The sequence below is a fragment of the Dreissena polymorpha genome, chromosome 6 (assembly GCF_020536995.1).
Source record: "Dreissena polymorpha isolate Duluth1 chromosome 6, UMN_Dpol_1.0, whole genome shotgun sequence".
Classification (NCBI taxonomy): Eukaryota; Metazoa; Mollusca; class Bivalvia; order Myida; family Dreissenidae; genus Dreissena; species Dreissena polymorpha.
Genome location: NC_068360.1, coordinates 60,397,475 through 60,420,983, shown reverse-complemented (window position 1 = coordinate 60,420,983; position 23,509 = coordinate 60,397,475). Strand labels below are relative to the sequence as shown.

Genomic DNA, 23,509 nt, shown 5'->3' with positions numbered 1-23,509 from the left:
AGCCCATGCTTTCCATGAGGAAAATGACATCATTTTGTACATGGGTCTTATTTGTGCATGCTTTCTTGAACAATAAAACGTGGCAATTGTCTTTGGATTACAAATTTAATTATACGCATTTGAAAATACTTACATGGAATAATGTTTTGTGTTAAACCAATGAATAACATATGGATATAACACATACTTAAATAAGGTAGGTAAATAGCGTGTTTTGAGATTGCCAAACTATGCTAATGCATACAAAAACATGCATGAATAACCTGACAGTTTTTATTGCGCTGGATTTATCACGGTCGCGATCTTTTGACCCCTTCAACGGCGATATATTGGAGTTGCAGTGAATACAAGTTTAAGACAAACTTTGCATGCAACTGGACACAGCACTAGCTTGTTTTAGGAACAAAAAGGACATAATGTTAAACTTTTAAATAAGATTACTGTTTTATAGATTGAGTAAAAGTCCACCTTTCTGTCCTATAGACAGTCACATATATAGAAATATATGTTTATAACAGTTAAACACAGTTGTTGTTTCTTGTTATAAAAATTCCCCCAGTTACAAAAAATTCCCCCTCCTAAAGGCTGCAAACCCCTTCCCCCAAAGTAGTGTTAGGGCGCTGATGGATTTTGAAATAACTGGCCACAAAATAATCATTAGACGCAGCGTCCTGTGTGAAACCCGTCTCCCTACCTTACAGTCCATGGTCACAAATGTAGCCATAAAAAGCTTGTTATTGACATAAGTGTATTGATGAAAATTGTGGAAGCATCCATGCCTTATGAACATGTCGTGTAGCTCCTAGTTATTGACCTATAGTCGCAGAACTTCCAAAAAATGTAGTCATCATAGTAAGAAAATATAGAAAGAATGGTAAAAAATGTCATAGGACTTGCAGGGGTGGTGAAATCTCAAAAAACTATACTTGTCCACGGACAAATTTTAGGAAATTTTACTTGTCCGTTGCTGAACTACACTTGTCCGTTAATGTTTATATAAATTATTAACGCATTTATTGATTAATGTAAAACAATGTGTAATATACCAAAATGAGTATGATTTGCTAGTTTTGTTTATAGTTGTATTTCAATAGTACATTAATTATAGCAGTATATTATAAACATTATAAAGACTTTCTAAAACTTTTAATCTTGCAAAGCTAGTGTTATTAAAACATGTGTTGAACATAAGTACATCGTAATCTTAAAAAAAATAAAGTAGTCCAGAATGTCGACCTCATCAGACTGAGGCTCTGCACCGCTACTGGTAGCAATTTGATTATCATCAACTGGTAACCATTGAAAATCTGTGAGCCAAGTTTCTTGAAAAGTTCTGGTGCGTTTACTTAGATCATATTTTTTATCAAAATCTTTCTTAGTTTTTTTGGGAGGTGGACTGCTCAAAGCTTCGGGTTTTTGCTCCGTTGTTGAAGATTTAAAAAAAAAAAATGTTCCATTTTTACCATTAAAGTCATCTTAAATAACAAGGTAGACTGTGTTTTGATTATCTTACTTTGATACTTTTCATTTCCGTTTTATTGTAAAAATAAAGAAACCACTCTGTACACTGTCTAACAGTCGGGCCGAATGTTTAAAATGCGGCATGCTCCTGGTCTCTTATAGAATAAGGGAGATCACTGCGCAGGAGAGTGCCCGTATTTTAGCTTGATTGCTCTGCAAATAGCACTAACAATGTAATCGCATGTCAACATCCGGTTTTGTAAAACTTAATTAAGGCTTTAATACAATGTATTTTTTTATATACCTGGACCCGACTTTAAAAAAACTTGTTGTCCACGGACAACTTAATTGAAAAAAATCAGTTGCCCAGACAAGCAAATGTACGACTCGGGCAACTCGGACATTTGATTTCGCCACCCCTGACTTGCATCCAATTCTTTACAATAGTTGCTGCCACGATACAATATGCCCTGATGGTTATGCTAGTAATTTGCCTTGCATTCACAACCTGAGAATAACTTTACACAACATGAATTACCTTCCTTGTTTCAGAACCGTTTCCAGGGGCAACCAGAGATCTACAAGGCGTTCCTGGAGATACTACACACATATCAGAAAGAGCAGAGGACAATTAAAGAAGGGGGATTGGTAAGTTTTTGGATCAATACTGCTTTCCAGATTTTATAATAACACTTAGAACACTTGCAGTGTTTTTTTTTGTTTTTATGCCCCCGAAGGAGGGCATATAGTGATTGGACCGTCCGTCTGTCTGTCTGTCTTTCTGTTACACTTTGCATTTAGGTTTCACATAAAGGTTTCGAAAACTGCTCATAACTTCTATGTCGCTTCAGATAGCAACTTGATGTTTGGCATGCATGTGCATCTTATGGAGCTGCACATTTTGAGTGATAAAAGGTCAAGGGCATCTTTCAAGGTCAAAAGTTAATTATATGGCTTCATAGCGACGCAGAAGGGGGCATTGTGTTTCTGACAAACACATCTCTTGTTTTGTTCAAAATCGGGGCCTGTATCTGGAACCATTCCCAATGGAAAAAAGTATATATTTTTCTCAAATGGGACCTAAAAATTCCCTATTTAAGGTTTAAAAAAATATCAATATTAAATTAATCTCCCATCCAGCTCTGTAAGTTACACTTTATTAAATTTAATATTTGAAACACTTGAATTCTCATTTTTGAAGCATTTGTAAGCAAAAAAACAACAACACTTATTTCCCAATTTTGGTCAAAACACCACAATTTTTCCCAATCCAACCCGGCCCCATTCCTAATATACATGTAGTGAAAAAACACTTGACTTGTTGATTGGTTTGTTTGCCTGTTCACCTTAAATTACGAAATGCTACGAGATTTTTATGCTAGTTTGTCCATATCTCTCAAGCGATAAAGTACAACTACTTACAATCTGTCACAACCATGAACTGGCTGGAAATTTTGATGGACGGTCCGAGGTTTTTTATGCCCCTAGCATCTAATTATGCAGAGAGGCTTATATAAATTTGCCTATACGATCGTTCTTTTTTCCATCCGAACAAGGTTAACCCTAAATGACATGTTTCATATAACATAATAAATGCTTCCTGCAGAGCTTGGTAATTAAATTGGTGTTATCTATAAACTCGGAACAAACATCTGACCATGTTTTTGACCATGACTTCAATCTACTTGGGAAGTAAGAGTTATTAATTTAACATGGGTTGATGAATCCATTCTGACTTGGCTTCCTCTAGTGCATTAGCGTTTATTGAAGGCAGCATATTATTTTGTTATCATTGAAAGGCTATCTTTCCTGTGGATAATTTTGATTCTGAAAATGAACATTACTTCTGTTCCACTTGATAGTGAAAACTTCAGAACATTGTGATCTATGTGTGGAAGTATCCTTTACCCTCCCACTGATGTCATTATAGCAACTTGTCAACAGTTTGTAAAAAAAATGACTCAATTTAATTTAACAAAAGGCATAGATTTAAAAAATGATGTATACATAATTTTGTTCAAACAAGATAAGTTATACAAGGTTTAAAAAGTACTTTCATTTATTCATAGTCAACTATTGGATTCAGGAAAAAAAAGTGTTGTTAACAAAACATTAATGCTTTGGTATTAAATGTAAATAAGTGACATAGTGTTTAAACTACCATCCAAATTCAAAGTGTGCACGTTGAAGTGGTCACTTGTAAGATTTTTGCTTTTAAGAGCCCAAGTATGAACCCCAGGGAAAGCATTTTTTAATTACATGTATATCTTTTACTTTTTTTATTATAATTACTTAAAACTTTTTCAAATTACACAGCTGTGTTTAAAAAAAACATTTTTCAAAAATATTAAAATTTGTCAACAAGTCCGCTTGGTCTGAATTATTTTCCTGTGCTCTTTTTATGCCCCCGGATCGAATGATAGGTGGTATATTGGTCTGTCATTCTGTCTGTCTGTCATTCTGTAAAAAAACTTTAACCTTGGTTAAAGTCAAGGTTAAAGTTTTGCAATAACTTTTGCAATATTGAAGATAGCAAGTTGATATTTGGCATGCAAGTGAATCTCATGGAGCTGCACATTTTGAGTGGTGAAAGGTCAAGGTCATCCTTCAAGGTCAAAGGTCAAATATATGGCTTCAAAGCGGCGTAATAGGGGGGCATTGTGTTTCTGACAAACACATCTCTTGTTACTTTGGCCCCAATATTTCAAAGTTTTCTATGTGATCCCTTATCATTTCAGGGTATACCCCACTACCCCTTCCAGGGCACTGTGCCCCCTGGCCACAAGCCCCTCACAGAGGCAGAAGTGTACGCACAGGTGGCAAAGCTTTTCCAAAACCAGGAAGACCTGCTTGCTGAGTTTGGGCAGTTCTTGCCGGATGCAAATGGGTCGTCAAATTATTCTGGATATGTAAGTGCCCTTTTGAATGAATCTGTGACATGTTGTGCCCTTTGGGAAAATCGGGATATGTGCCCTTTGGAATTATCAGAATACATTTTATCACATGCTATACCCAGTTTCCCATGTAATACAACCATAACATATTTTTTATATTACACTTGTGAAATACAACATTTTGAAGCGTTCTCAACTTTTCATTGGCTTAGTTTTCGTTTATTGACCAATATCATTTTGTTACTTTGCTGAAATGACGTTGCAACGTCAAATGACGTCACGAAATGTAAACAACATTCGGGATTTATCATTATGTTTGCGTAGATATTTTTTTTATTTCCTCATTTAAAAGCATGTGATAAAAAAGACCTGACACTCGTCATATCATACTATATTTTATAAAACTCGTCCAGGAAATTCATAAGTAAGCTCGCCAAAGGCTCGCTTACTTACAAAATTCCTGAACTCGTTTAATAAAATATGGTATGATATGACAACTCGTGCCAGATCCTTTATGTTTGTAGTGGGCGTTTAGAATATCCATGGTATGTAAGCAACCTTTGTAATTATCCAAGATATGTTAGTGCCATGTGGAATTATCTGGGACATGTAATTGCCCTTGAAAATCATCCAGAAATATTGAGTGACCTTTACAATTATTCAAGATTTGTAAGTGCCCTTTACAATTATTCAAGATTTTTAAATGCCCTTTACAATTATTCAAGATTTGTAAGTGCCCTTTACAATTATTCAAGATTTGTAAGTGTCAGTTACAATTATTCTAGATTTGTAAGTGCCCTTTACAATAATTCAAGATAATGTGGAAATAGTGAGAGAGAAAATACTTGACGTTTGAATATCTAATTTACTAGCTGGAAGGCAACCATTAAAGTTGCAATAGCAATTATCAAAGGATAATGTAGTGAAAAAGAAGGAACTGGGATTTGAAAAGTAAACCTACTTAGTCTACACCCATTTTTTTTTTGTCAAACCATTTCCACATATGTCACAAGCATATATCAATTATTTTGTGTTGTGTGCTCTTGACACAGTTTACATTTCTAAATATATTTGTTGTTGTTTTTTTCCAGACATATGATACAGAAATTTGAAATATGTTCATTATAAGGATGCTTTTTTAGCTCACCTGATTGCTCAGGTGAGCTTTTGTGACCGGTCTTTGTCCGTCGTCTGTCCGTCCGTTCGTCCACATTTGTTCGTAAACACTCTAGAGGCTGCATTTATTGTCCAATCTTCATGAAACTTGGTCAGAAGCTTTGTCCCAAGGAAATCTCGGTCGAGTTCGAAACTTGGTCGTGCCGGGTCAAAAACTAGGTCACTAGGTCAAAAAAAAAGAAAAAACTTGTAAACACTGTAGAAGTCATGCCCAATCTTCATGTAACTTTGTCAAAATGTTTGTCTTAATGATATGTTGGTTGAGTTCAAAAGTGGTTCCGGTCCATTGAAAAACATGGCCGCCAGTGGGCGGAGCAGTTTTCCTTATTTGGCTATAGAGAAACCTTGTAAACACTCTCGAAGTCACAATTTTTGGCCAATCATCATGAAAGTTGATCAAAACATTGGTTTTATTGATATCTCGGACGAGTTCGAAAATGATCCAGATCGGTGAAAAAACGTGGCCGCCAGTGGACGGGGCATTTTTCTCTATATGTTTATAGTGAAAACATGTGAACACTCTAGAAGTCACATTTTTGGCCCAATTTTCATGAAATTTGGTCAGAACATTTGTTTCCTTGATATGAGAGTTGAGTTCGAAAATGGTTCTGGTCCGTTGAAAAACATGGTTGCCAGGGGGACGGGGCAGTTTTCCTTATACACTGCAACTCCAATATATCACGGTCCGTTATATCGCGTTGTCCAATATATCGCGAATCGGCTATGGCTCCCAAAAATCTGACGAGCATAATCCTTAAATAAAATGTTTTTATCTGAGAATTTGATGCATTAAAATCCGTTTCAAGCAAGTATTTTTCCCTTTTTTTCACCAACTTTAATCCAACAGTCATAATCCAGTTTTGACCAGATTGTTTGCTAACATTGTACATCACATTAACACCTGTGTACTGCGATAAACAAAAGACCCATTTGTCAAACATGACAGGTCATTTCGGGTGTTACAATTCTCTATTGAATTTGCTTTGAACTGCCGAAACGCACCAGTGCACACATGAAGGTGTACACAATTATAACAGTAAATGTCACAAGTCAATACTGACCTATCTCAACAATCTGTGTGCGTTAGATACAGTATACAATATAGATCAGTTAGTCACAATGCTCTACTATAAAACCCCATGCTGTGCATGCTTTTCATGAGAAATGAATGACGTCATTTTGTACATGGGTCTTATTTGTGCATGCTTTCTTGAACAATAAAACTCGGCAATGTTTTTCGGATTAAAAATTTAATTATACGCATTTGAAAATACTCACATGGAATAATGTTTTGTGTTTTACCACTTAATGACATATGGATATAACACAAACTTGAATAAGGTTGGTAAATAGCGTGTTTTGAGATTGCATAATGATGCTAATGTATACATATACATGCATACATAAACTGACAATTTATATCGCGCGCCGGATATATCACGGTCGCGACCTTTGGACCCCTTCAACCGCGATATATTGGAGTTGCAGTGTATTTATATAGTAAAAAGGCTTGTAAACAATCATGAATTAAGGTCATGTAACATGCGAGACAACTCTTCTAAATATTGCATTTAAGTTTACAGTAGTTACTCCCCTTTGACTATTAATGTTTTCATAATAATACAGTGTAGTTGTGTGTATCATATATGTGTTAATTGTTATTCGGGGTTTGATGGTTTTTTTTTTAGCTCACCTGATTGCTCAGGTGAGCTTTTGTGACCGGTCTTTGTCCGTCGTCTGTCCGTCCATCCGTTAACATTTGTTGGTAAACACGCTAGAGGGCACATTTCTTTTCCGATCTTCATGAAACTTGGTCAGAAGCTTTGTCCCAATTATATCTCGGTCGAGTTCAGAACTGGGTCATGCCGGGTCAAAAACTAGGTCACTAGGTCAAAAAAAAGAAAAACCTTGTAAACACTGTAGAAGTCACATTTCATGCCCAATCTTCATGAAACTTTGTCAAAATGTTTGTCTTAACGATAGGTTGGTTGAGTTCAAAAGTGGTTCTGGTCTGTTGAAAAACATGGCCGCCAGTGGGCGGGGCAGTTTTCCTTATTTGGCTATTGAGATACCTTGTAAACACTCTAGAGGCCACATTTTTTGTCTGATCTTCATGAAACTTGGTCAGAAGATTTGTCCCAATGATATCTCGATGGAGTTGGAAACTGGGTCAAAAACTAGGTCACTAGGTCAAAAAAAAGAAAAACCTTGTAAACACTGTAGAAGTCACATTTCATGCCCAATCTTCATGTAACTTTGTCACAATGTTTTTCTTAATGATATATTGGTTGAGTTCAAAAGTGGTTCTGGTCCATTGAAAACATGGCCGCCAGTGGGCTGGGCAGTTTTCCTTATTAGGCTATAGAGAAACCTTGCAAACACACTAGAAGTCACAATTTTTGCCCAATCATCATGAAAGTTGGACAAAACATTGGTTTTATTGATATCTCGGAAGAGTTCGAAAATGGTCCAGATCGGTGAAAAACATTGCCGCCAGTGGGCAGGGCATTTTTTTCTCTGTATGTATATAGTGAAAACATGTGAACACTCTAGAATTCACATTTTTGGCCCAATTTTCATGAAATTTGGTCAGAACATTTGTTTCCTTGATACGAGAGTTGAGTTAAAAAATGGTTCCAGGCAGTTGAATAACATGGCTGCCGAGGGGGGGGGGCAGTTTTCTTATATTTATATAGTAAAAAAGCTTGTGAACACTCTAGAAGTCACATTTTCTTTATGAAAGTTGCTGAAATATCTCAGTCAAGTTTGATAATGAGCAAAATCACATAATTAATGCCATAATTATTGCCCTTAGATTGTCCAATTTTTCATTATATTATACAAAATCCTTGTAAACACTCTAGAGGTCACAATTCAGATTTTATGAATCTTGGTCAAAATATTAATTTTTGTAAGCAAAGTTTGATGTTTGGTAAGTCAACTCAAAATATAGGTCACCAGGTAAAATCTTACAAAAACAAAAACACTCCATATGCCAGAGTTTTGGTTCAATAATGATGAAACTTGACCAGGATGTTTGTCTGGACAATATCTAGGTCAAGTTTGACGTTTAGTAAAGATTAAATGAACAGACTCCTCTTAGGTGAGCGAACTAGGGCCATCTTGGCCCTCTTGTTTATGACAGTGCTGTACTTTTTAGAATTGCTTATCATTGATTTTATTGATTCTGCATCCATTAAATGAATCAATTTATCATCAAGAGATTTGAAATAATGCATAATATTTCTGTCGTTTGGTTGTTCTGAGAAGTGGTAGTACACGGGATATGTGTTGATATACTATAGACATGTTTGAGTGATGTACAGTTGTCTGTGCCGCACGCTTGCTGTTCACAATTTTATTTTTAAACGTTCATATTTTCAGAACAAAAATGTACTTAATTATTCTTCCAGAAACATGTATTAAGTTGTTTCATTTTTTTCTTTAACCTCATTTTGATCTTTAAGTTTTCCAGACATTTTCATAAATCACATTTTTCCTTTCAATATTTGAACACTTCAAAATTTCCGTATTTAATATTTTCACATATTTCCTTATTTTCATAAATTTCACATTTTTCCTTGGACACAATTGTAATCTTTCACATGTTCAGACTTTTTCACATTTTCAGTCCCTGTTTGGCTCGGACTCAGTCCTGGGTGTAAGAAACGACCACTCGTCCACGGTGAAGAAGCCAGGATTTGCAAGCAAGCCGCCAGGACCAAAAATTTCCAATCAGCTTAGACGTTCTATATCATCAAGTGCCCAGCCTCCTATTATTAAGGTTTGGAAATGATAATGAATAAATAAGTGTCAAAGGATCCATTTAATGTTATTAAAATAGCACATAATCAGCATTTCTTTTATTTTTGAATTTGCCATTTTATAGGAGATTTTGCAAGGTAGATGTCGTTAATTCCATAAATTTGCAAAAACCATCAAATCAAAATGAGAAGCTAGAATTAAATAATTACTAGTGATGTTAAATTTAAAGATCTTAACACAGAATAGTACTTGTAAGTCATTTCTTTTCAATTCTTTAAAAAAGCTAAACATTTTTACTGATGGTTTTACAGAAGCCGCGGTTGGGAACATTGAAAGATGTATCGCTGGCTGAGGCTGGAAAATGGGGTACACTGAATGAATACGCTTTCTTTGACAAGGTAAGTAACTGCTTGTTGTTAGCTTTATGATGATATTTATTATGCAAAAGTTCCATTGAAATTTAGGAACTGAAAAAACAGATAATTGAAAATAATACTTTTGTTGCGCATTTTGAACTAACCGACAATGTTACTTCTATAATGATGTACTGTAGTTCTGGTTAGTTTTAAAATTTAACAACATCAAAACTCAGTCATTTACTTAATTGTTTGGATTACAACTTACTTCTGTTCCTTCTTTAATTATTTTGATACGTTAACCACATGATTACAATATTTTATAATAAGTCTTTATAAGACTCTACCAATAAGAATGCCTGCAGCGATTTTCTTCTGTATTAAACTCCCTATACAATTTTTTGATGATTTTTTTCCTATTTCAAGTAAAAAATAATCAATTTAGCAACGCAAAAAAGGCATAAAGAAAGCTTTTATTTCGTGCTTATAATTCAAACTTGATTACACACATCGCAACTGACATGTATGGCGTCTAGTTGAATGCGAAAATCTCAGGAAAATTCAATAAAAATTCATTCCCAAAGAGGTGAGGAAAATGCTGGCCTGCCACATTTTATTGTTGATTTGCATTTGTATAATATTGAATATTAAAGGTATCTTTTCACGGTTTGGTAAATTAACAAAATTGAAAAAAGTTGTTTCAGATTCGCAAATTTTTGGTTTAGTTATGATATTTGTGAGGAAACAGTATAACTGAACATTTGCCATGGTCTAATATAGCCATTATATGCATCTTTTGACGATTTAAAAACCTAAAAATTATAAAGCGTTGCAACGCGAAATGGTTGAATAATTAGGAGAGTTCTGTTGTTGTCGTTTAAATTTGTGAAACTACGAAGATTGCTTATATAAGGTATAAAATACGCATAGTATGTATGCTTGGCAGGATAGCTCAGTTGGCTAATGCGTTTTTACTTAAGGATTCCGGGGATCACTGGTTCGAGCCCTGCTGCGGGCTACTTTTTTTTCCTTTTTTAAATTTTATTTTTGATTTTTTACTGGAGCTTTTAAAATTTAATGTTTACATTTATCAATATAAAGCATTTAATGACAAACTTCAAAACATGCCAAAATCTGTGAAAAGGCCCCTTTAATTATGAGCTATATATTTAGCTATGAATATTCAAAATGAAGTATTTTGGGTTTTTCAATCATATTGAATTTTGTGTCATTCTAGGTCAGGAAAGCTTTACGCCACCAAGAGGTTTATGAGAACTTCCTTCGTTGTTTGGTTCTGTTTAACAACGAGGTCATTTCACGAGCAGAACTTGTACAACTCGTACAGACGTTTTTGGGGTGAGGTTTTTAAATTAAAGTGACATCTCTTGTCATAAAATAATATATTGGAAATCAATAACTCTCAATGTGTGTATTCCAACGGGCAATAATTTTGCCATTAAATTAAAACTTAAAAGACAACAAGGTCATATCACTTGCAGAACTTGTAGAACTGTTACAGAAATTCCTTTTTGTCAGAAAAAATGTTAAAATGCAATGGGCAAACACTCTGTATTATGCTGCAAAGTCAAGGAATGATAACTCTGTAGTGCGCTGTAACAGTTTAAACAGTTCACATGTTCATTTCACACATAGAACTTAAACAAGTGGTACAGACATTCCGTTGGTAAGAAATTCAGAAAGAGCAACAACTCTTGTCATAAAATAATTTATTTGAAGCTCAAAATTTCTTTGTCATTGGCCCAGATTGAGAACTCTGAAATCAAATTGAAAAGCAAAGGACAACAGTGATGTTTTATCAAATGCAGAAGTTACTCATTAAGTTGATTATCAAAGGGAAATAATATTGTTTTGTTTCAGGCTTCCTGAAAAGGCCGGTCTTGTCCGGCAAAATTCTTAACGGTCCGGCGAAGTTTCTAATATTGCCGGTCCTTGTGACAGGCCAAAAAAAAAAGACTAAATACAGAAAAGTCTAATACTTCCCAAAAGAATGAAAACACTCCATTAGAATCACCCTTTTCGTGAATGTCGAGCCTTTTTATGTCCCCCACTATAGTAGTGGGGGACATATTGTTTTTGCCCTGTCTGTTGGTTGGTCTGTCTGTCTGTCTGTCTGTCTGTCTGTCTGTCTGTCTGTCTGTCTGTCTGTCTGTCTGTCTGTCTGTCTGTCTGTCTGTCTGTCTGTCTGTTTGCGCCAACTTTAACATTTTGCAATAACTTTTGCTATATTGAAGATAGCAAATTCATATTTGGCATGCATGTGTATCTCATGAAGCTGCACATTTTGAGTGGTGAAAGGTCAAGGTCATCCTCCAAGGTCAGAGGTCAAATATATGTGGCCAAAATCGCTCATTTTATGAATACTTTTGCAATATTGAAGATAGCAACTTGATATTTGGCATGCATGTGTATCTCATGGAGCTGCACATTTTGAGTGGTGAAAGGTCAAGGTCATCCTTCAAGGTCAGAGGTCAAATATATGTGGCCCAAATCGCTTATTTTATGAATACTTTTGGGATATTGAAGATAGCAACTTGATATTTGGCATGCATGTGTATCTCATGGAGCTGCACATTTTGAGTGGTGAAAGGTCAAGGTCATTCTTCAAGGTCAGAGGTCAAATATATGTGGTCTTAATCGCTTATGTTATGAATACTTTTGCGATATTGAAGATAGCAATTTGATATTTGGCATGCATATGTATCTCATGGAGCTGCACATTTTGAGTGGTGAAAGGTCAAGGTCATCCTTCAAGGTCAAATATATGGGTCAAAATTGCGCATGTAATGTCACTTCTGCAATATTGAAGCTAGCAATTTTATATTTGAAATGCGTGTTTATCTCAAGGAGCTGCACATTTCGAGTGGTGAAGGGTCAAGGTCATCCTACAAGGTCAAACATCATATAGGGGGACATTGTGTTTCACAAACACATCTTGTTGTCATTAAGAACACTTGTGCATCACTAGTTCTTAAGAGTGCTCTCCCTTTGTTGTTTTTTTAGAAGAAACAAAATTCTTACTCATTTTGTTCGCATTTGTTTATATTTTATTAAAAAATAAGCGGCATATAAACATTTGATAAAGCTACTATTAATCCATAAACAAACTTACATAATTGGGTGTTACGTAATTTAAAAATCACCCTGAAATAATCATGACCTACTTTCCAATGAACACCGGAAATCACAACAATAATCGCAGTAGTAATCTTTGATAACCATCAAATAAATTAAACCTCTTACAAATTGAAAAAAAAAACACATCAATGTTCCAGCATTTCTTGAGGGTTTTTCGTTAAAGTCATTATTCTATGAGGAGGTTTGATTCTATGATAATAAAGCTCATTAGGTCATTGTCGACCTGATATGGCCCACAAGTCACCTTGGGGTGACTAGAAGCCGATTCATGTCACCCTGAGGTGACTTCAAGCCGACGCTAGAACACGCAAGTGTTTTGTTTTACTTTATCGAGTGTACTTATACACAGGCTGCACATTGCAATAAATATTAGTTTAACTTAATTCTTCAGTTATAAACTCTCGCTTTTCGGTCAGGTGAATTTTTGTCCGGACAGGCTAACATTTCCATCAGCCTGTTCGGTTGACAGGCACTATTTAGATCTTTTCAGGAAGCCTGTTGTTTAAGGGTAACAGTATTGAAAGTTAAAAGCCATTAGCTGATTTCAAATGGGACTTCTGATATGTTTAACATAATGTTTGTCTGGGTATGTTCAGAAGAAAAACTGCTCATTTTATCAAATTGGAATCTTTTTTTTAGCCAGTTATTTGTCAGAATTGTTCAAATAGTTAATAGCTTTCTTAGAAACATTGAGTTGGGAGGGAAAGTGGATACTGTACCATGGATTCCAAATTGATAACAACAAAAGAAATGTAGCTGTTAAAATGGTTCAAAGACTCTCTGGAATGCAAGGTGTCCAAACACATATTAGAAACATCTGTACAACATCCACATTGTCTTTGTATGAAAACAATTTTTTTATTTACTTATTTTTGTTTAGCAAATTCCCGGAGCTGTTCAAATGGTTCAAGGACTTTCTGGGGTACAAGGAGTCAGGTGGGATGGTGGAGTCTATACCACAGAATGCCACGGGCAAGGAGCGTATAAGTGGAGAACTGGCCATGGAAATAGGTACAAGATTGCTGGTTTAGAGAGCTATTCTTCCTTATTTAAGTAGGTCCCTGTGGTGTTGTGGTATGTGGTCTGCCTAGCAATCAAGAAGTCCCAGGTTATGTCCTTGCTTTGGAAGCATTCTGAAGATCTTTTCCAAATACACCAAATTCTGTTTCTACCCGGGACTTGGACTCAAAAATGCTCAATAAGCATTATGCTTTTCATGGAATGGAGTTACAATAAATATGAGTCGTGTTCTGAGAAAACTGGGCATAATCAATGTGCGTGAAGTGTCGTCCCAGATTAGCCTGTGCAGTCCACACAGGCTTATCAGGGATGACACTTTCCGCCGTAACTGGATTTTCGTGTAGAAGAGACTTCCATTAAACGAAAAATACCATAAAAGCAGAAAGTGGCGCCCTGATTAGCCTGTGCGGACTGCACAGGCTAATCTGGGATGACACTACGCACATACATTAAGCCCTGTTTTCTCAGAACACGACTCATAGGTTTAACTTAGCAGTAATCCCTGTTTCAAAATTACCAAATGCCTGACAGCCCTGCACTGTACATTTTTGAATGCTTAATTGCAATCAAGTCTCATTGACCATTTTCATAATTTTACTTATCATGATTTTATCTCTTAGTCACTGACCTTTGACTCTGGAAATACAGGAAAAGTTCATGAAACCATTTTTAATTCCAGTAATTAGAACCATTTGCAATAATCTAGGCAATGCAAAAGAAATGTTTAAACACATCAAATAAAAAAATGTAAACTTTGAAATTTAATCATAAATCAAACAATAAAATAATATTTTATTTTATAAAAGTTTAGTACAGCGAAAATGGTATACATTTTTTTCAGTTCAATAACATATTTCCCACTTATGGGCTTCATCAAAATAATAAACAGGTACAAAATACATTTTTGCGTTGTGCAAACTTTGTATAAGCCTCTCAGTGGGTCTGTTGTATATGTTCAGATTATGCGACCTGTAAGAAGTATGGAGCCAGCTACAGGGCCCTACCTAAGACATACCCTCAGCCAAAATCCACCGGCAGAACATCACTGTGCAAAGAGGTAAGAACAAGTGCATGCAGTGCTCTCCCCCTCCCCCCCCCCCCCAAAAAAAAACAACAACGGAAGACTATAAAAAATATATAATAAAATTAAATAACATTTAATAAAAAAGATAATTCAAATACAACAAATCTAGGGCCTTGCAAAAACTTACACCAGCCAAAAACACGGTACATAATTTACCTTCTCCCATTTCCCCAGTTGAAATCAACCAGAAAAGCACAGGGCATAAGTGCAGGGTTCTCAATAACTTTTGAGCCAACAGGCCAAAATGTGAAACCAACAGGCCTTCTAGGGAGGTTCGGGGGCATGCTCCCCCGGAAAATTTTAAAATTGAGCACTTGATTTCCTGCATTTTGGGCCATTTTATGGCTATTTTAATGGTCAACAAGGCACTTACATTTGGGCATGTTTTGTGCATTTTATGAATTTTAGCTTTTTTAACCAACAACAGATAAATGAAAAAAGCTCTTTATTAGTTTTGTAAAATTTTAACTCTTATAAAATGCGATTTTTCACAAATAAAGTGTATCATAATTCGAATAAATACGACTTTCGGATAAGTAATTGCACTCGATTTTTAGGGTCAATTTTTACGATTTTGACGTTTTTTTTGCACAATATTCCAATTGGGACATTTTATTCTGATAAGGAAAATACTTCCATTTTGGATTGGGAACGGGGCTACAGGAATGGGGAAAAGGCCTGATCGTCCTTCTACCATGCACATTTTGCGTGACACTTCTAGTTTGAAACGTAACTGAATTAAAACAAACTTTCGCAACAACAAAAACTTTGCATTAACACAAAGAACGCAAGCAATTAGGAACAAAAATTCACCATGTGATGAAAAGAACGTCAAAATATTTGACTGGTTTTTGACCGATTCCAATTTGCGCCTTTTCATTGTTGTTGTAATGCGTTAAGGGAGATAATCAAGCGACGTTTTTGCTTAATAGCAAAACGGAGCAAAATTACCGAAAAGACACGCACATTTAGAAAAGTCAATTGCCGATTTTCCGAATCTGAGCGATTTTCATCCGGCCAAAATCTGATTTTAAACGGTCAATTTGGCCGGGGGCCGGCTCTTATTGAGAACCCTATAAGTGTAGAGCGGAAAAATGTTCTGGTCTATCTCAGTTGCCTTGCATAATCAGAAAAGATTTATTCAGTTGAAAATCTAGACGGTAGAAGAATATAAGAATTCAATGTTAATTCCTTAAAGTTTGCCATATGTATCGTTAAAACTGATTCTTATAGCTTTAGACATTTGTCTAATGTAGTAAATACAAGTTGTTCATGTCAAGATAGCTTTGGTAACAAATCTGTTACCGGTATTATATTTTATTTTTTACGCAGGTGCTTAACGACACATGGGTATCATTTCCTTCATGGTCCGAGGACTCGACGTTTGTAACGTCACGAAAAACTCAGTTTGAAGAACATATCTACAGATGTGAGGATGAACGATTTGAGGTAATTGTGCAATAAAACTTGTAATACTTTGAAGTTTTTTCTTTTGTATGGGTAAATAACTAAAATCCTGGAAAGTACGGTGGCATATAGCACTCGGTCCGTCTGTCTGTCTTTCATTTCCTGTTTTTAGGTGGTTTTTAGCTTGGCTGTTTTCAGAGAAAACCCGAGGTATTGTCATAGCCAGCTCGCCGTCCGCCGTGATTAAACCTTAACACTGGCTCTAAAATCAAAGTGCTTCCACTTTCAACTTTGAAACTTCATATGTAGATACACCTTGATGAGTTCTGCATGCCACACCCATTTTTGGGTCACTAGGTCAAAAGTCAAGGTCACTGTGACCTCGACAACAAAAAAACAACAAAAATTCTGACAAGCTTTCATTTATTCAAAACTGCATCCGCAGCCGAGCGTTGGCACCCGTTATGCGGTGCTCTTGTTCTACATAATGCTTTCAGATATTTTGCTGATTTTGGTATGTGAGTCTACCTACATAACCTACAAATGAGGTGTGAGTTTTGTTCGGGTCCATTCATTTTCGGCAAAGCTATAGGCCTTGGACATAACAGTTTTCTCTAAAATAGCCGCTGTGCGTCTTCAAAGCGCAGTAGGAGGCATTGTGTTTCACAAAAACAGGTCTTGTTTGGTACAGGTCTTGTTTGGTTATGTACAGTATTGGCTACTCTATGCTAGTGGCCTTTTATTGAGAGATGACAATTCAGTCTCATTTTGTGTGTCTGTAGCTTGACGTGGTAATAGAGACCAATCTCTCCACAATACGAGTGCTAGAATCTGTTCAGAAGAAATTGACGAGAATGGCACCAGAGGACGCTGCTAAGTTTAAACTCGACAACTGCCTTGGAGGGACGTCAGAAGTTCTACACAGAAAAGCAATACAGAGGTGAGTTAAAATTATTGGGCCTTCAGTGTTGTGGGGTTTTTTTCGTGAAAAAAGGGTATATATTTTTCTCAAATGGGACTTAAAAATTCTGGCTTGAAGGTTTTGGAAAAAAAATGTTTAATAAGTCTCAACATGTAATTCAGCTCAAACCAGCTCTATAAGTTGAACTTCAGTAAAAAAAAAAAATATATAAACTAGAAAAGGCGCGCCAGAGGTCGACGCGTATCCCCACGCCGCATGTTTGACCCAGGGGCGCCCCAAGGTTGGTAATGTGTCCATGCATAGTTGAGATTGACCATATTGTGAGAAGAGAAGTTCAGTATCAATTAGAAGTGAATCGGTGTAGAAATGAAGAAGTTAAGTAAAAGGCAATTTTGGGTGGGTTTGGCCTATGTGGGCGGGGCGCCCCAGGGTTGGTAATGGGGCTATGCATAGTTGAGATTGACCGTATTGTCATTAGAATAGTTCAGTATCATTTAGCAGTGAATCGGTGTAGAAATGAAGAAATTATAGTAAAAGGCAATTTTGGGTGGGTGTGGCCTATTTTGGCAGGGCGCCCCAGGGTTGGTAATTGGGCCATGCATAGTTGAGATTGACTGTATTGTCATAAGAGAAGTTCAATATCAATTAGAAGTGAATCAGTGTAGAAATGAAGAAGTTATAGTAAAAGGCAATTTTGGGTGGGTGTGGCCTATGTGGGTGGGGCGCCTCAGGGTTGGTAATGGGGCCATGCATAGTTGAGATTGACCGTATTGTCATGCATAGTTGAGATTGACTGTATTGTCATAAGAGAATTTCAGAATCAATTTGAAGTGAATCGGTGTAGAAATGAAGAAATTATAGTAAAAGGCAATTTTGGGTGGGTGTGGTCTATGTGGGCGGGGTGCCCAAGGGTTAGTAATGGGGCCATGCATAGTTGAGATTGACCGTATATTCATAAGAGAGGTTCAGTATAAATTTGAAGTAAATCGGTGCAGAAATGAAGAAGTTAATGTTTAATAACATAAAAAAATGAGTGAAAATCTCTGACCCGGCCCCGCCCCAACCCCCATAACTTTTGACCCATGGGTCAGATCAAAATTCCAAATAGTGCAGGGTTGCACATATGCTCATAGCAACCATGTGTGTAAGTTTCAAGGTTCTAGTGCTTATAGTGTAGTAGGAGATAGTGGCCAGGACGGACGGACAGACGGATATCACCACAATATCCCCACGTTTTTCAAAAAGCGTGGGGATAAAAATCACTTTATTCTTTATTTTAAACTGTTTGGTAGCAAAAAAAAATAACACTAATTTCCCATTCTAGTAAAAACAAAGGGACCCGGGGCCCATTCTCAAAATGGGGAAGAAAACACTGGCATTCTCAATAAGTTCAAGAAGTTCAATAACTCTACATCGTTCTAGGAGTGGGTTCTTCAGTAGCTCTACAGATCTGCAAACAATCATTCCAAAAACCTTATATGGCTTAAAATTGTTCTTGCTGACCCTTTAAGAATTAAGCTTTAGAATGGGCGTTAAAAATATGGCAAATTTGAGAACCTTTAGAGGGCATATTGGCAATTTTGTTTAGATTGACATAGATGGGTATATTTCACTCTATATGTTTCCCTATGTATGCAGCAAAGTTTGTACAACTTGTTTCAGAATTTATGGGGACAAGGCACCAGATATTGTTGATGGACTGAAGAAAAACCCAGTGGTGGCTGTCCCCTTGGTCCTTAGGAGGTAAGGTGGAGTGTATGTGTAGGCCAGCAATCGTCTTGTTGTACTCTGCCAGTGATTTCGATAGATGTTGAAAACCATATGTCAAATTACCCTTAATTTGACATTTGTAGGGGTCTTTTGTCAGAGTGAAGGAATCAGTAGGTCATGGTACTGAAAGTGACAAGAGCCAGCCATTTACTTTTTTAATCACTTTTCTAGTCAGACTAGTGCCCTAAAATTTGTAGTAAATTTGCCTGAACCTGTGATTCTAACACACTCAGAGTACTGTCAATGTTGAGCCCTTGTGACAGAAAATTTAGAACTTTATAAACATAATTGCTATTACATGAATTACGTTTTTGTACTTATAAAATATATATACTTGTGCGTACCATTTCATTAACTTAGTTAATTTACTGGCCTCTGTTTTTAGCTCGGCTATTTTCGGAGAAAACCCAAGGTATTGTCATAGCCAGCTCGTCCGCTGTCCGCGTCGTGCTAAAACCTTAACATTGGCTCAAAAATCAAAGTGCTTCCACCTACAACTTTGATACTTCATATGTAGCTGCACCTTGTAGAGTTCTACACGCCACATCCATTTTTGGGTCACTAGGTCAAAGGTCAAGGTCACTGTGACCTCTAATATAAAACTTCTGACAAGCTTTAATTTATTCAAAATTGACCCTGCCCTGGTAGTGTTTTTCCCAGGAGGGCAAAGGGGCATGGCGCATTACTTTCAAAAAGGACATTTTAGCGCGCAGTTTAGGCAACTAAGGGCAAACACGTTCCCTGAATACCTGAATTACTGGGCAACACGTAATCGCATCAGAGGCAGTTGTGGAAAAAATAACATATAAACAAGCACATTTAATGGTAATTGATGTATTTAACTTACTATGATTCATATTAATATATTTACCTTGCAATGTACATTTAAGTTCCATGCTGTTTCAATAAACTGTACTGCACGACAAACATAATTAAGCAATATATGCATATGAATCTGATTATACACAGATCCACTAACATATAAATGAAACCATGTTTGTCTTATCCCATTTTCTAACGATAATCTTGCCAGATGTTTTAAATAACATTGCGAGTAAATTGATCGCTAACAATATGCAAACACTCGTTTCCGTGACATACATCCACCAAGTAGATTACAAATAAATAAATAATGTTGTTGCTATCTAAAACATTTTTGTGCATCGTTGATTATCACAGCGATTCATGAATTCCTTCTTAATGTATAATCTCCATCGTTAATTCGATCGTTTACAACGTTATTTGCCATTTTTGCCGAGTCGCAATTTAATTCTGTATAGTCCGCCATGTTGTTCAAATGTCAAATGATGTAAGCGACAGGTGCGCATAGCAACATTAAATCGTATACGCGATTCGCATTTTGTTAAATTAGTATACGTCTCAGTAATTTGTTCAATAATTAGATCTAACTATCTTAAAGACGAAAGCGATAAAGAATAAATTTGTTTGTGTTTTTAAATGTATTTATGCGTAAAAATATATGTTTTGATATAACTGAATAATGCATGCAATGCACAATTGCCACGAGAATAACATCGAGTTTTTCATCAAAAGTCTCCGAAGTAACGATTTTATCGTGGAGTGTACACATTGTCGACCGAAAAGTGCGCTTGGTATAACATAGCCTCTGGCATTATCGATTGATACTGACACGGGGTTATTCACGCATGACTAATTCACAGCTTTGGAGCAGTTTACCTATAAATCGAGCACTGTAATAGATTAAATCTGCTCAAATATAGTCGATAAGGCGTTGACGTTTCTCGAGTAAATCAAGCACAGTCGGAGCGTCACAGACAATCAAGGACGCTAATTTTGCGGACCAAGTTAGATCATAAGGCAATAAAGATGTTATCGATAAGGGCGCGTGGCGAAATTTGCCTTTGAAAAGAAGGGCGCGTGGCGAAATTTGCCTTTGAAAAGGGCAGCTAGGCGATCCGGGAGGGCCGCGTGGCTTTTCGCCACGCTAAAATGGCCTGGGAAAAACACTACCTGGGGTCACAAAAATGAAAATTTGCTTACATAAGGCCTATTTTGTGAAAACTTTCAAAAGCTTTTCGTCCATAACCATTGGGCCTAGGGCTATCAAATTTGGTATGTAGAGACATCTAATAGTCCTCTACCAAATTTCTTCAAATTATTCCCCTGGGGTCAAATTTGACCCTGCCCAGGGGGTCACAAAATTGAACAGATGCTTATATAGGGTCTATTTTGTGAAACTTTACAAATCTACTCGTCCATAACCATTGGGCAGCGCTTCCGTTAGTGGACGTCCGGGTGTAAATTACGCCCGAAAACGGCAGTCCATTAGGCAAATGGTGAAGTCCATTTGACGTCTGATAATCCGCATGTATACTTTTTTCTTATACACAACACGTACAAATGTCAACAGTAAATCGGGTTATTCAGACCGTTAACTCCGCCCAAGAGCTACTGTTTTCAATGAATTTCTCAACGAGTGGCCAATATTGATTTGTCCAGCTGTCAGTCAAAGTCTTCTTGGTTAGCGCATCAGCCAATCAGCGCTCAGGTAGCAGAATACACGCCGACCCAACGTGAAGCTGTATACAGTAATATTAGCGACCTCTGCGATACAAAGTTTTTTTTCAGCAATCAAATATTTGAGTCCACGTTTTCCCCGAGGAAGAATGACGTGACGATGTACATGAAGTCTAATTTTCGCATTATTTTCATCTGTACACGAAATACACAAGAAATGTTTATTTGTTGCTAGAATTTTCGTAACCTTCCGTGAATAATAAAATCCTGATTTTTTCAGATAACACGTTTGATTATACGCATTTGAAAATAAGCAGTCTGCAAAATTAACCCTTCGCCTGATCGCCAATGCGATGAAATCTCGGCTCTGGCGATAGCAAAAATCTGAAAAGACAGTTTGGAAATAAACCAACAAATAATCAATTCACGAAAAAAAAATCGCGTGCGCGATCATTTGAGAACGAATTCGGCATTTCGGAAATGTTCGTTAGGTACCGATTTTCCCCGGTATTTTATTTATTTATTTCCGATTTGTTAGCAGATGGTAGGGACATAAACTGCAATTGACGAAATATCTTCGCTAGTTTCCAAAAATCTTAAAAGTCAAATGTCCGCCATCTTGAAAGATTTTAAGTGGTCGTTTTCGGATACAGTATTTGTCGTCGATCATAATTTACATGTTACATTTTAAATTCAGTCGTTGATTTGTCATAATTACTTAATATGAACAGTGCTCAGCTCTATGCTCTCAAATCGCGTCACGTGATTTACGCATGTTCAATGAGAATTCCCCAATCGCACAATTCAAATTGCGTAAAATGGCAGACGGTAGCGGACATCAATAGTGTCCGTCATAATTACTTAATATGAACAGTGCTCAGCTCTATGCTCTCAAATCGCGTCACGTGATTTACGCATGTTCAATGGGAATTCCCCAATCGCACAATTCAAATTGCGTAAAATGGCAGACGGTAGCGGACATCAATAGTGTCCGTATTTTGGTTTTGAAAATAGAAATGGTAATAATACTGGATTATCGGGTAATAGATAGAGTTGGAACATGTACATATATTAAAATTCAAAAATTAAAGTGGGACTTCAAAATTTATGTCTGGGACATCCAAAATTTTAGGCTTGGAAGTCAGGACTTCCAACTTTTAAAAGCTAACCGAAGCGCTGATTGGGCCTAGGGCTATCAAATTTGGTATGTAGAGACATCTAATAGTCCTCTACCAAATTTCTTCAAATTATGCCCCAGGGGTCAAATTTGACCCTGCCCCGTGGTCACAAAATTGAATATATACTTATATAAGGCTATTTTGAGAAAACTTTCAAAACCTCTTGTCCATAACCATTGGGCCTAGGGCTATCAAATTTAGTATGTAGAGACATCTAATAGTCCTCTACCAAATTTCTTCAAATTATGCCCCTGGGGTCAAATTTGACCCTGTCCCGGGGGTCACAAAATTGAACATATGCTTATATAGGGTCTATTTTGTGAAAACTTTCAAAATCTACTCGTCCATAACCATTGGGCCTAGGGCTACCAAATTTGGTATGTAGTGACATCTTAGAGTCCTCTACCAAGTTTGTTCAAATTATGCCCCTGAGGTCAAGTTTGACCCTGCCACGAGGGTCACAAAATTGAACATATGCTTATATAAGGCCTATTTTGTGAAAACTTAAAAAATCTACTTGTCCATAACTGTATGGGATAGGGCTACCAAATTTGGTATGTAGTGACATATAATAGTTCTCTTCTTAGTTTGTTCAAATTATGCCCCTGGGGTCAAATTTGAAACTGCCCTGGGGGTCACAAAATTGAATATATGCTTATAAAGGTCTTATTTTTTGAAAACTTCAAAAATCTTTATGTCCATAAACATTGGGCCTAGGGCTACCAAATTTGGTATGTAGTGACATCTTATAGTCCTCTACCATGTTTGTTCAAATTATGCCCCTGAGGTCAAGTTTGACCCTACCCTGAGGGTCACAAAAT

General features: G+C 36.5%; 1 protein-coding gene across 5 annotated transcripts in view; it reads left to right on the top strand.

The window, feature by feature from the left end:
• LOC127834236 (paired amphipathic helix protein Sin3a-like) overlaps positions 1 to 23,509 on the top strand; it is a 66,130-nt gene that overhangs the window by 19,046 nt on the left and 23,575 nt on the right. For 4 of the 5 annotated variants that reach the window (XM_052359914.1, XM_052359916.1, XM_052359913.1 and 1 more), the window contains exons 8-17: positions 2,014 to 2,109; positions 4,200 to 4,370; positions 9,145 to 9,315; positions 9,608 to 9,694; positions 10,890 to 11,008; positions 13,689 to 13,819; positions 14,788 to 14,885; positions 16,245 to 16,361; positions 17,102 to 17,259; positions 18,904 to 18,984. In XM_052359914.1, coding sequence (XP_052215874.1) covers positions 2,014 to 2,109; positions 4,200 to 4,370; positions 9,145 to 9,315; positions 9,608 to 9,694; positions 10,890 to 11,008; positions 13,689 to 13,819; positions 14,788 to 14,885; positions 16,245 to 16,361; positions 17,102 to 17,259; positions 18,904 to 18,984 — 1,229 coding nt within the window. The remainder of the gene's footprint in view (positions 1 to 2,013; positions 2,110 to 4,199; positions 4,371 to 9,144; positions 9,316 to 9,607; positions 9,695 to 10,889; positions 11,009 to 13,688; positions 13,820 to 14,787; positions 14,886 to 16,244; positions 16,362 to 17,101; positions 17,260 to 18,903; positions 18,985 to 23,509) is intronic. The other variant, XM_052359917.1, reaches the window with a different exon arrangement.